At 42.4% G+C, this 13,794-nt stretch overlaps 1 protein-coding gene across 2 annotated transcripts; it reads right to left on the bottom strand.

Moving 5' to 3' along the window:
* Positions 1-1,257: 1,257 nt before the first annotated feature.
* LOC133959412 (GRIP and coiled-coil domain-containing protein 2) lies at positions 1,258-13,411 on the bottom strand. 2 transcript variants are annotated; one of them, XM_062394592.1, is made up of 8 exons: positions 13,076-13,411; positions 11,625-11,782; positions 9,768-10,024; positions 8,760-8,847; positions 7,262-7,374; positions 5,512-5,664; positions 5,250-5,340; positions 1,258-2,328 (listed from the first exon to the last, which is right to left on the bottom strand). In XM_062394592.1, exons 1-8 carry the CDS (start codon positions 13,170-13,172, stop codon positions 2,290-2,292), a joined length of 996 nt encoding a protein of 331 aa, XP_062250576.1. In that variant the 5' UTR covers positions 13,173-13,411; the 3' UTR covers positions 1,258-2,289. The 2 variants fall into 2 exon arrangements, with proteins under 2 accessions (XP_062250576.1, XP_062250577.1); XM_062394593.1 differs by having other exon boundaries at positions 5,250-5,337.
* Positions 13,412-13,794: the final 383 nt, after the last annotated feature.

Genomic DNA, 13,794 nt, shown 5'->3' with positions numbered 1-13,794 from the left:
ACGATGAGACGACGTAGCACCGGGTCGAGCCGGGTCACCTCCAGACCATCAAGTCCAGTTTGAGACCTTTAAGTATCACACAGGCCTCAGATACAGACACACGTCTTCTGTTCCTGTGGCGTTGATGCTCAGACCATAACTCAGATATAGTGTCCGAGTTTTATAGATGCAACATTTATTAAAACTACACCTGAGAGCTGAAGCTGTATTATTGCTTCATTTGATCTTATCCCTGCAACACATCTCTCTAGGTCACTGGTTCTCAGGCGTTTGCTCTTCAAGACCCTTTAACTCACACAAATTAGACCACAACCCCGTGTTTGGAAAGATTTTCGGTTTTAAATGTTTTATTACAGGACATAAGTATGAAACTCAACTCACTTCCAGACGCATACCTCACTGCAGAAAGGGAAGGAAAAAAAAACGCTCCTTAGTTCATGTTCTAGCCCTCCACAAACTTTCATGGAAAAGGTTGAGAGGATTTTGTGGCACTTTGGAGAGCCGGTCGTCCACTAACCAGAAGGTCTGCGGCTCGATCCCTGACTCCACCAGTCACACACATATTCATACAGTGCATGAAGGCTGTGCCTACATGCACTGTATGAATATGTGTGTGACTGGGTGAAGTGGTCATCAAGACTAGAAAACTAGTGATTTTCATTTAATCTCATTTTTCTCAATGGGTTTATTGTCATTTTGAAATATAATCTAATCTAATGCATCCCTGGCTGAGGATTGAATCCCACATACCTCATGTTATTGGGTTCAGGCAACTGAAACTCAAAAAATCAACTTGACTCAACCTCTGATTTGACTTCACGACATTTAACAAAACCTACAACCTTGTCTTAACCTTGATAAAGACGTGAGACTCATTTATTACACATTTATTATGTTATTGTTGCCAAAAGTGAAGGAAAATGAAAGGGTTTTTATACCTTTCTGGAGAGAGAATCCACAAACTGATGCGAAACATACTCGTAACTATGAAATAATTTAATATTTGTTAATAATAAAAACAGAAAAACAGAACGTGCTGCCAAACTGGCTTCAACCAAGACCTGGATTATGAGTTCTGAATGTTTGCTAATATGAGATTTCAGTTTTCGGACTTAATTCATTTATAAGAGTTTCTAAAAACATGTTTTCACTTTGTCAAAAGCCACAGTTTGAATCTGTTCATCATTACATGTGCACTGCAGTGACGAAGACGAGGGAACATGGGAAAATTAACCTACGACAATAATACAAAGGTGATGAGGCAAATGGGTCTATTTATTATTTTGCATTACATAAGTAATATAGAAAAAATATCCTGGATACGAACGCTGCCATCTTGTGCCGATGACGTCATTTGGAGCCAGAGTCTGAGGGGGAGGAGCCACAGTATCAAGGTCCTGCTGATGCACGCTCTCGACCAATCACAACCAAGTCTCAGCTGTCTGTTATGATGTTTGACTCAGTTTATATATCATCAAATAACCAATTAAAACCAGAAATGAATACTTAAGTCTTACAACATACATTAGTGTATCTGCTAACATTGAGTAATAACTGCAGCCAACCACCAGAGGGCGATCAAGACACTTTGGCTTCACTTGTGATAATAATATCTTTATTTAAAACGTGTGAACATGCACAAAGACGAGTTTATAATGTGACAAAATGCTTCCTGTCCCATTAGCTGTGTCTGTAAACCCCTGTTTCCTTTGCAACACGTGTTCATCACATGTTTCACACGTGACGAAGCCTGCGCCTCGTCATCATCAGCGTTAATCACCTCGCGTTGTCTCAGCGAGGAAACGCCGGTGGATAAAAGTGAAAGGTTGTGAAGCTCAGAGCTGAGATGTAACAAACAGTGGAGCTTCATGTTGGTCAAAACAACATGTGTGCTGTTCCCTCTGTGCAGCAGCTGCCCCCCCCCCCCTCGCTGGCAAAACAACAAAACAACAACACAAAGCAACATTCTCAGGTGTTTTCACTCTCGTTAGCGCTGGTGATTACAAGGTTCTGAATAAAGCACAATTACTGGAACATGTGCCCGCACAGCGCACGTGATGTGCACGTGTCACAGCAGAGGGAAGGACGCTGGTTGGTTCACACGTAAATCAAGACGCCGAGGCTTTTCAAGACAGGTGAACAATCGTGGAAGACAAAGTGAATGTTTTTCTTTATTCTCACACAATGATGGGAAGTGTTGTACATCGCAAAACCACACACGCAAACATCCAGTGGTTATCTCCTGAGGAGTTGGGAAGAGGAAACCCAGAAGGTTCCAGGCTCGAGTCCTCACGGAGGTTTCTGGTGTCCGTTGATCGGACTTCCTTCCTGAGGACAGACACAGAAAGAGAGAGGGAAGTTGACCAAAGACGATAAATATAAAGTGAGAGAAAACAGCTGATGTTCATGCATTTTAATACACAGATGATAAGTTATAGAGTAGAATGTGTATTAGTTATATTATTCAATATCTTGGTGATACGCTTGCTCAACCAATCACGGGCCCTCGATGATGATGTTTTACCTTTCGTTAGCTCTATCAGCTGTTTAATGTTTTCATATGAAGATATTTGTTAATAGAGATGAGCCAAAAATGTGTCTAGACGTAAAACACCTGCGGACATTATCACAGATTGTGTTTTGTGTAGAGAAACGTTCTGTAAACAGTGTCCATGAACTGGAGACTCGAGTCTCGGCCCAGATATCCACCGATGGGCTCAGAGTTTGATATTTAGATAAATAAATCATTGCTATTCATGCACCAGGTCCAGTTCTTCCTCCCTAATATGTGTGAGCACGTAGCACCAGACCAACATGTAGCTGAAACAAGTTCAAGTTATAAAATCATCCAACTTTCCAACCAGATTCAACCCAGTTGTGATGGAAGCTGCACAAACGTGATTCGATCTGCGAATCACCGAATGGTTTCAGTACGATTCGGTTGTGTGTGGTTTTTATTTCTCTCGTCTCAGAACCAATCTTCTATCTACACGCTGTGAGTTTGCCGTTTGTGTAAATCCTGTCGGAGCCACTAATGTGTTTCATCACGGCTGTTTCCTTCATGTCTCCGGCAGGCCCTGCTCCTCCAGCTGAATGTCCTCCCTCTCTCAGCTCAAAAGAAAAAACAGAGAGAGAGAGAAAACTCTGCATCATCTGCACTCAATCAGAATAATTATCCCAAGAAAAATGCAGAGCAGATTCTGTGAGAGGTGAGGGGAACGAAACACAGGGGCTATTGGCAGCCACCTCCCTCCAGTCGGGGTTAGTCCTCTCTCTGCTGCCCTGGAGGAGTCGGAGGAAGGGTTGGGACGAAGCCATCAGACAGACAGACAGAGAGACAGAGACAGACAGACAGACAGACAGACAGAGGAGGGGCCTGATGGGACTCTGGTGCAGAAAGCATCAAGTCTCTGGAAGCACAACAGCTCCCCTGGGGACTGGCAGGCGCTCACTCACACACCACTGTTAGCCCTGTGTTCCGTCTGTCAGGCTTCCTCTTGAACAGAAACACTGAGCGTGTCACTCTGACGACGTGGGAGCTCTCACACCTTTCCTCCAGGAGGATGAAGCCTTTGGGATCCTGTCAGGGTCTTCGAAAGGCTTCCTAAAGGAGGTTTCTGTGGGGGGGGGGCAAACAAATATGGAGCCATAACAAATCCTATTTTGTGGCTCTGCAATGTGGCTCTGCAATCCAAAGTTCCTCAGAGCCCTCTAACTCTTTACAGCAGATGGACAGAAGAAAATATAAAACCCTGATTAGACCCCAGTGCCCGTGAAGTTTCATTTGTATAAATGTTCTGGCAGCTCTATGAGTCCACAGGGGGCTGGCAGTCCTCCTCAGATCATTCTCTCTGGGTTATGAATTTGAGTTGCACTTGTCTCTGGTCCAAAAGTTTAACAGACTGAACCGGGTTAAACCATCTCCCCTAAAAAACCAAGAGGTTGGTTTAATATAGATCTCTGCTGGGGTTCCACAGGGCACGTGTTTAGGTTTTCCAGTGTATTCGTCTTTAAAGTTCCTGTTCATTTAAGATGAGAGGTTCTTCCTCGGTGGATTAAAGCTCCCGGGCTGAACAAGACTTTTGGACCCTCCTGGATCTTCATCACACAAATTGGCAACATGACAAAGATCAGGTTAGAAAACTGAGCTCTTCGTGAACCCGGAAAATACATCATGTTTATCCATTTATCATGTTTAGTTATTTAATGTTTTAACGGATGAATAACTTGATTTTCTGATTATGTAAGGACCAGGTTGAATTAAACCAATTTTCACTTGAGTGTAAAAGTTCATATGTTTGTTTCTAATGTCCCTGTGAACCTAAAAGTTGCTTCCTGCAGCAAGAACAGAGGTTTTCTTCTGGATTTACTTTCAGTCTCTCTTCTGAACCTTTTAGTCAAAGGATGTCATCGTTTATTCACTTGGTCTGATTCCAGAAACAGTTATTTGGTGATTTTGCCACAGTTTTAAGACACTTTCACACATTCTGCTTTTTATTCAGATCTTTGGACTTTAAACAAAATAACAGACCACGGTCCAGCCAAGCCTCAAACATTTAGTCTGACCAATTGGGTGGACTGGGTTCAACTGAGCCATCGATTCAAGCAAAATCTTCACACACATCTTTTTACCACAGCTGTTCGCTAAAGTATTTTGTGTATGTGTGGATGTATGTATGAATATATTTATATATATATATATAATTCAATTGTATTTTGTTCCATCTTCCATTCAAACATCCTGATAATGGAACAAGCCACAGGTCATAGAATCACCTTGTTGCTTTCCCTTTGTCGTATATTGTCGTACGTTGAATCTATTAGTCTCAGCTCCTTGAGCTGTTGGGAGATTCTCCTCATTTCATAGACTAAACAAGAAAATAACAGGGAGATTATTAACTAATGGAAATAACCACAGTCCTACTTCACATGTGAGAGATGTGAAGAAATCAGAATTTGTTATGGCTCCATATTTGTTTGCCAAAGAGTTTTTAAGTGAGCGTACATCCACCTCAGATCCTCTTTCCTTTAAAGAGCCTGCAGCTGAAAGAAAACACCCACTTAGACACAATCATCAAAGATGCACTGACGGCTACGGAGATGAACTCTCTGATGAATCGTTAATATTTCACCCCCCGAGACTGAACTGGGGCCGAGAGGTTTTAAATAAGCTTCATGCTGCAGAGAGGAAACAGAAGTGATGAAACCACTCTTCAGACACTTGTTGAGTGGAGACATTAAAATGCTACCTGGTTGAAGAGCTCCTCGTACAACGTGTGTGACTTCTCCCCCGGGGACTCCAGGTCCGTCCCCTCGTCTGCGTCCCACGATGTGACACTGCTTCAAGAGAAAAGAGACGTTAGCGCTCGTGTGTCTGGACATGTTCCTGAGTTTGTGTTTCACATAATGAAGAAGGGACCAGGAGATTCTCCGGGTCCGACTCCTGGAAAGAGGGGGTGGAGCCTAAGGAAGCCAGTGTTTGCCAGTGTGTGACCTGCTGTTGTGTCTTACCCCTCGCAGCTCACGGTGTCCTGTAGGGGGCAGCGCAGGCTCCGTGTGGGACGGACACCGCGTGACCTCGAGGTCAGTTTCTTTATTTTCTTCTGCAGCTTGTTGACCTGCTGCAGGAGAGCGTCTCTCTCCTCCATCAGAGACTGTTTGAACCTGTAACCAACACAAACACACACACACACAGACACACACACACTTCTCTTAATGCACCTTCAAAGCTCCGACTCACCGAGCGATGACCTCAGATGTTCCTGATGCACAAAGTACAACAGCAGCGTTCAGACTGTAAACAGTGAGCGATGAAATACAGCTGATTGAACTACAAGGGAAGCGGGGAAATAAAATCTGATCACATTGAATCTGAGAAAGGTCTTTTATTAGATCGGCCTTCAAAGAAGTATTTACTGCAGCGACTGTGCAGAGGGGAATTCTGATATTTACTGGTGAGATTTAAAATAGGTCGTTTGAGCAAAAAACTTCTTCTGCTTACGTGAACATAAAACTCGTGACCCATAAAAAACACGAGTATCGAACGTGAACAGAATTAAGAATAGTAAAAAATAGCACATTATCTTTTCAGCAGAAACTCTGTTCAGTTCACTTATTGTTCTAGATTCATATGAAGGGTAAAACAACTTGAATAAACTGATAAAACTGATGGAGGTGGTGAAATTGCACATGAAGTGAAAAATGAATTATCAAGTGATTTGATTAATCCAAAGGTTTTGTGGATGATGAAATTGGAAACACAGCCCAGTAGATTATCAGACCAGATACAGTTTAAAATAAAATTGTAAGAAGTTTATAAAATCAAATGACACCATGTTATTCCATTTTTCAATTCACATGCATTTTCAACGCCTCCATTTTTCATTTAGAAGCTTTTTCATCAAACTTATCTTTTGTTCAGTCACTTTCAGCCTCAAGGCCACTTTCCTTAAAAGATAACTGTTTACTTTGTGTTGTGAAGGATGAATGATAAACTCTAAAATGTGAAAAATGGTGAAACATGGTTTTGTTTTCATCTTATCACAACAGTTTTAATTGAATATACTTTAAGTTAATCAAATTATTTGACAATTCATCACTTAATGTTTCATTTTCACATATTTGCACAATGCTGCCTGATATCAACGTTTACCAAACCACTGTCTCACAGTTCAGGCCAGTGAGAAGATAATTTACTGTACTTTTAATTCTATTTGCTTTTTATTGTGTCTTCCTCATTCTGCTGCTGTAAATGTGAATTTCCCCGGTGAGGGATGAATACAGTTTTATCTGATCTCAGTCGTGGGATGTAACAAAGTACATTTACTTCATCACTCTACTTCAGTACTTTCTTCCTGTATCAATACTTTACTTAGATTAATATTCTATTACTTTCACTCCACCACGTAAATCTGCAAATATTTGTACTTTCTAATCCACGAGATTTTTACAAACCATTGCATGTTTTATCATTTTAAGACAGATGAATAATTAGAGGAGAAATAATCCTGCAGCATCAGAGGTGAAGAACCACCTGTATATTTAAAAGCAAGTACTTACTTACTTTTGTGGTGCTTTTACTTTTTCATGAGTACATTTGTCTATTTGGACTTTTATACTTAGGTAAAATATTTGAGTCTTTCCTTCGCCCCTGCTTCCAAATACAAATCAATAAGTGATGTTCTTCATGTTGTGTTCATCATGAAGAGAAGATGCCCTGTGCTCAGGCTCTTGTTGTGATGGGGGGGGGGGGAGTACAAACCTCTTGACACAACTCATCCAGGACCGCTGCTGCTCACACAGCCACTCGAACTGCTCGGCTGTCTCCTGCAGTTTCCTCAGACTTCCCTCGTTCTCCTGCTGCAGCTCCCCGACCTGTGAATGAGCAGGTCAGCGTCACTTTATCTCCTCCACAACCAGGAGGTGACAACAGGAAGAAGCAGGAGGTGAAATGTTCTGCACACGTCAGAAATCTAAACCTCCGACGAGCAAACGCAGAGGAGTCGGACTTCATCTCCGACTCCCAGAACTTCTCACAATCATTCACACTCACGCTCCAGCACATACAAATGTTCTCATTAGGTTTCTCTCTGTGTCGCTCGGCTGGTTCTTGTTCTCTTGGACTCTCACCGAGGAGATAATTGTGGAGCTGGATCGTTCTGCTGTCTGATGGAGCGGTTGAAGCAGAGGCCGGTGAGGGAGTGAGGCCTCTGAAGCCAAGTGTGAATTAGAAGGAGAAGAAAGTCCTGACAGGTACAGAGGAATGTCTCACTGATGCCCGGAGCCAACACACACTCACTCGAACCCGGCGCCAGCACAATCTGAATTAGTGAGCTCTCTGGGGCGCTTGTAGATTTTTTAAATTTGGCTCCGGTGAGTAAATTTGAACCTTGAGGTTTTATGTTTCATGAAGGTAATTATTCAAAGTCCAGCGGTGGCTGTTATTCACTGTGCTTCACTGGCCCTCGGCCACGTTGACCAGAATGAGGCTGAGGCGGCGTGGACAGTGTTGATCCATTACTGGAGCTGAGAGGAGCAGCTGCATCATCTCAGGAGGAGCTGACGAGGAGAAAGACTCCTTTTAAAACCATTAAGACTGTGACTGGGAGGAGGAAGAGGAGGAGGAGAGTCGGATCCTGACACCTGCTGGACAAACAGCACATCACAGCTGTCTCATAGAATTTAATTTAATCTATTTATTCCTGTTTGTTGAATACGGTTGTTTTTTGTGATTTGTGAAAAGTGACAGCTGTGAAACTGCATTTAAATACATTATTTTTATTAATATATTATTATATAATTTTTTTTTTATCTATTCTAATACTTTGTAAAGTCCATCCATCCACCCCCCCTCTCTGTCATTCGTTCACTCTTTCTTTCTTTCTTTCATTCTATAGTACATATTTCAGCAAATATCTGTTCTTTCCACTTTCTTCATTTTTACAAAGCCTTGCGTTACGTCTTCACGTTTCTTTTTTTTTAATATATTAAGGTGTGATATATATATTTAAAAGCAAGTACCTTTAGAGAATAAAGGCAAATCGTTTCTATGTACTTGTACTTTTAAAGTACTTCTTCAACCACTGCAAGGTTAAATAAAAAAAACCACCTCTCTCCCACCACTGAAACTATCCACACTGCTTGTTCTTCCACAAGTTCTTCCACTGACAGACATCATGATCACTTTAAAATCTTGAAATCAATCAATATCAATATTTAGTTAAGAAAACCAACTGAAGAAGCACTCGTGCTTCCCTCACCTCCTTCTGATGAGCCCTGCTCCGATCCTCCAGCTCCTCTCTCAGAGTCGTGTTGACGTCTCGCTGCTCCTCCAGCTCCAGCGTCTTACTGTTCAGGACAGAAAGACACAGATCTCACGTGTGGACGGAGTCGGGACGAGGGAAAGAAGCTGCTTCACACAAAAGTCATTCAGGTTAATAAAGCGATACACAGCTTTTAAATATAATCTGTTATTCTGTTACACTGTCTGCAGAGGAAACTCCACTTTTTCACTATTAACACAAACAGTAATTGGTCAAATGGATAAATAATATGGAGAATTTGAAGCTGTCACTGCATCTGTTTGCTTCCTGGATCGATCTTAACCAGAAACAGCTGCTTCTTCCCCAGACGTGTCCTTTAATCTGAAGTTTTATCTCCAGACCCCACAGGAGAAGAAAGTGAGATTTATTTTGAAGGTTGCATTAAAGTATTGGATGTTTCTCGACTTTTCTCTTTCTTCTTCTGGCTGCTCGGCTGCTGTGACGCTGAATCACCATCATGTGATGACAGACTCTGACACTGAGCCAACTTCTGTTCCCTCCGCAGCCGACGCAGTTTCTTCTGACCCCAGATCAGACTCTGGGTTTTTATTCAGTTGTTGAGCTGAACGTTGTCTCAGCTTCACTTGGCTCAAGGTTACTGTCGATTGTCATCAAGCAAGGTTTTCTTATTGTTATAATAACTTGGATGCTTATATTCTCAGTCTGCGGCCTTATCTTTAATGTCACTGTTCATTTTACATTTTGTTTAATATCCGAGGGAAACATGGAGGAATGTGTTCACATTGAACAGCAGCAGTAGAGAATTATCATAAAAAGACTCTAAAATAAAATGTGTGTGGGTCAAATTATAGTCCGATCACATTTTCCATGAAAGGATAAGATCATATCATTTGATAAAACTCTTAATTGTTGTGTTTATAAGATGCAACATGTGGATTATTTAATTCTCCATCTCCAGGACCTTGTTCTATGCTGTGGTCTTACCTGTGCAGCTCCGCCTGGAGGCCCTCCGTCAGTGCAGCCCTGCGCCGGGCCTCTCCGTGCAGATCCGCCCGGAGACCCTCCGCCACCGCAGCCTTGTGCTGAGCCTCCCTGTTGAGCTCCTCCACCAGGCCCCCCAGCTTCACCTCGGAGCTCTGCAGACACAGCAGGTCAGAGCCGACCTGCCGCAGCAGCTCCACGTCCCGGCAGCTCTCCTCCACCAGGAGGACCACACGCTGCTGCAGAAAGAGCACCAGGTCCTGCACGACAGAGACACAGTGATACTACACAGATCCTGGTCTGCACACATCTCTACAAACGTTCATACTTTCTGCAGCATCTTCTTATATCTGATCTGTTTTTATGACGACTTCATGCTTGCACTTGTTTCCATGAGCCACTTTATAGCTTTGCATTCCTTCTAGTTCACCTTTCCCTGCAGAACTCTGTTATTCCAATGGAGCAATGTCCTCACTGCAGCTAGCACGCAAACATAAATGGCACAATACCAACCGTGCATCATTATCTTAAACGTGCCGATAAAAGCATTATTATCTTGCTCAGGCAAATCTTGATGTGGGTCAAAGTGTTTGTGACAAGCCCGAACCTGAAACCAAATCCAATCTCTGGGGGGAAAGTGAGCGAGTCGCTAACAAACACCACAGCAGTTTGGAGAAGAGCTGAAAATACTCGTAAAGTCCCAGAATCAAGGGCTTCCCGATCTGGAAGGACAAAACTAAACATGCAACATGTTTCAGCTGCATAAAAATAAGCAGATTTTTATTTTTCTCCTCGTTTGTCCTGTGAAATATTTGTCTAAAAAGCATTCAAATGAAACCGCCTGAGAGACCAGAACAAGTTGCTCTTTAGTCAAACTGCTCGCACCTAAACAACTTGTGTGGAGCAACCCAACAAAAAAAACTGAAAAAGTCCTGGTGACCGCTGCCAGAACCTCGGCATTTACCGAATGTTAACACTGGCATTTACTGCTCGCCCCCGGTTCCACTGTAATGACTGTAATTGTGGCATCGGTGGCCCATTGGCCGTGTGCATTTAAATTACAGGACTGTAATGAGGTTAAACACCACAAGGTTAAATGACACAAGTAAAACTAATGGCTCTGTGTTGCTCTGGGCTTCAGGTGAGTGTTTCCCAACAAGAGTCTAATCGCTGCAGCGGCGTTAGAGGAGGAATTAGAGTTTAATGTTGTTGTTGGGAAACATTTTGATATCGATTAAAGTAAAATACTCTGACTGGCGTCTGAACCCAGTTTATACAAACCAGCCTGTTTAACTCCAGTTTTAAATTGTGGAACTTCTAGTTTAATTATTTTAAGAGCCTGAACAATGAATCGGTTGGTTGATTTGAGCCTTTCACAGACACATCACGTGTTGTTGAGGCTGGAAACGTGTTCACCGAACCCCGAGCTTCACAGGAGTGATGGAATATAGGATTAAGATGTTAGAACGAGGGTTAAAACAAGATACTTAGAAGATAGAAGTTACGTATTTCTTTTAATTCTTTATAAAACGTACATTTACTGACTGATTTCTGATTTATTTTTGTTTCAACTGTCTGCATTGGCTCTGAAAAAAAACCACATTGTTTAGACTCGTATTCATATAAATGCTGCACTATGAGTGAATCGCAATATATCATTTAATTCTTGTTTTTCCATTGAGTCTGTGATGTTTTTAGCTTCATGCATTTGTACAAAGTTCAAACCTGATATAGGGATCAATCCAGACTATTGTTAATGTCTCTGGACTTAAACATTAAGAGAGTTCCTCTGACTTGTGAAGTTGCCACAGAGCTTGTGGATCTGTGAGGTTCTGTCCACAGAGCAGCTCCTCATCTCACCTGCTGCTGGTGGATTCTGCCACTGAGCTGGTCCTGTCTCATTCTCAGCTCCACGTTCAGCTGCTCCTGGTGGAAGAGTCGAGCCGTCGCAGCCTCCAGATCGCTCTGCAGCCTCCTCTCCCTCTCTCTGGACACCAGGAGCTCCCGGTCCAGGATTCCTGCAGCCGCACGGAACAACACACCCGAGTCAGGAGGGACAACAACCACAGAAGATCTGCTTTACACTTGAGTAACAGGTAGAAAATATTATGTTTTTGAGAAGCTCACCACTTTAGTTTTGTTTATTTTATGTTAAGCTTATTTTTGGGCAAATTATTTAAGCTCAAATTATTCCACAACACTACTAATCAAATACTTCTATAGGGGTTGTACAGACAGATGCTGATGAATCTTCCCGTCACGATTTCTGCAATGATTTAAGACACTTTCTGGTCTCAGCTCTTGACGCCTCTAGAACATATCGTTCAACAGTCAGAGACGGGAAGTTATTCTTTTATTAAACTGACCCCTGACATCTCGTTCCTCAGATTGTTTACCGTGGTGATGTTATAAAAGGTTATTGTCACTTTCCATGGAATCATTCTGTTTTAGATTCCTTTGAAGCCTTGTTTTATTAAAGCAGTAAGTACACACACACACACACACACAAACACACACACACACACACACACACACACAGTGTTTTACTGATTCAAGTCAAGACCTTTGAACCAAGTCAAGTTTACTGTTCAACATATTAGTACTTCTGCTTTTTAATATAAGTGGATCATGAAACTAATTTTAAAAATTAACACGTTCAAATATCTAGTTAATAGCAGTGAGGTCACTTTTAGATACGACACAAGATCACAATAAACTGTATATTACAAATCGTGGGTTTTTATAACCTTGTCTCTTTAGATAATCATCAGTCATTTTGAAAGTGTAACTGAGTTTTGTGCTTTTCTTAATTAATCATTAAACTACCTCCAGGAAAATTAAAGAAACGCAGGTTAAATAACAACAGAATTAAATCCTGCTGTTGCTCAGTCTGTTTAAAGTCGATTCTGTCAGTGGAAGTTGCACAAAAGGTGTTTCTGTTATTTACAAAGTCACTGTAACACAAATACAAACCAACAACACAACAAACTACAACCTCCATTATGAGTACTTCACTTTCATTTAGTGCAGAGTACTGTTCAGAGTGCAGTATAGTTTCAGCTGGGTGTTCCTAATAAACTGAGTGTACAAACCACAGTGGCAAGTAACACAGAGGTAAGCAGATTAAAATACTGCAGTACATGATCCTCTCTAAGAAGTGCAAAACGTAAAGAACTACATGAAAACACCAGAATAAAAACTATGAACGTGGGTCCATCTGACTGTAAAACCATAATAGTACACAGATATGAAAGTAAATGTAGATAGGACAGTACGATGGTAGATAAACAGTGTGTGACTTCCTGACGTACCTTTGTCGTGAGCCAGGCGCGTGCACTTGGCCGTCAGATACTGGATCTGACTGAAGTCCTCGTCCCGCTGAGCTCTGAAAAACCTCCTCATGCTCATGTGTCTCCGAGCCGCTGTCCTCTCTCTAAAGCCTCGTCCACCTTCCCATGATCCTCAGGGCCGGAAGGGACTGTCCCCCAGGTTCAGATAAGAGCCAGCGGGCACGTTTCCTGCAATATTTAACTCTCCCTATGAAGACTTAATCCAAGCTGGTGTTGTCATAACACAGAGGTGAGCTGCTGCTGCTGGTGTGTGTGTCTCTGTGTGTGTATGTGTGTGTGTGTTCAGGCCTGAAATGTTTTAATGCCAACTGTCCCTGCTGCTTGAACAAGAAGGAGACTCCTGCACTAATTGTCAGCTTCTTTTACATGGAGTTTCTGTATTACCCCCCCCCCCCCCCCCGAGGCGGTGAGAGCTGCAGGAAGGAGCCGGTGCAGGTCAGACATGTTGGGTCTCGCAGGCTGGTTGCTTCGCTGCAGCTGCCTCAGGTCTGTTCTGTCTCATTCTGCATGTTCTGCAGAGGATGGCATCACTGGCATGTGCCCTGAGGCTGTGTGTGTATGTGTGTGTGTGTGTGTGTTCGATACAGATCCTGAGCTAAAATACTCCAGATGAGTAAAGAATGATAAATCCTTGTTGTTGTTGGGACTGGACGGTGTTTATTAACTTGTGGTGGTGATTC

Source organism: Platichthys flesus, chromosome 8 (genome assembly GCF_949316205.1).
Source record: "Platichthys flesus chromosome 8, fPlaFle2.1, whole genome shotgun sequence".
Taxonomy (NCBI): domain Eukaryota; kingdom Metazoa; phylum Chordata; class Actinopteri; order Pleuronectiformes; family Pleuronectidae; genus Platichthys; species Platichthys flesus.
This window is presented reverse-complemented; position numbering and strand designations above follow the sequence as displayed.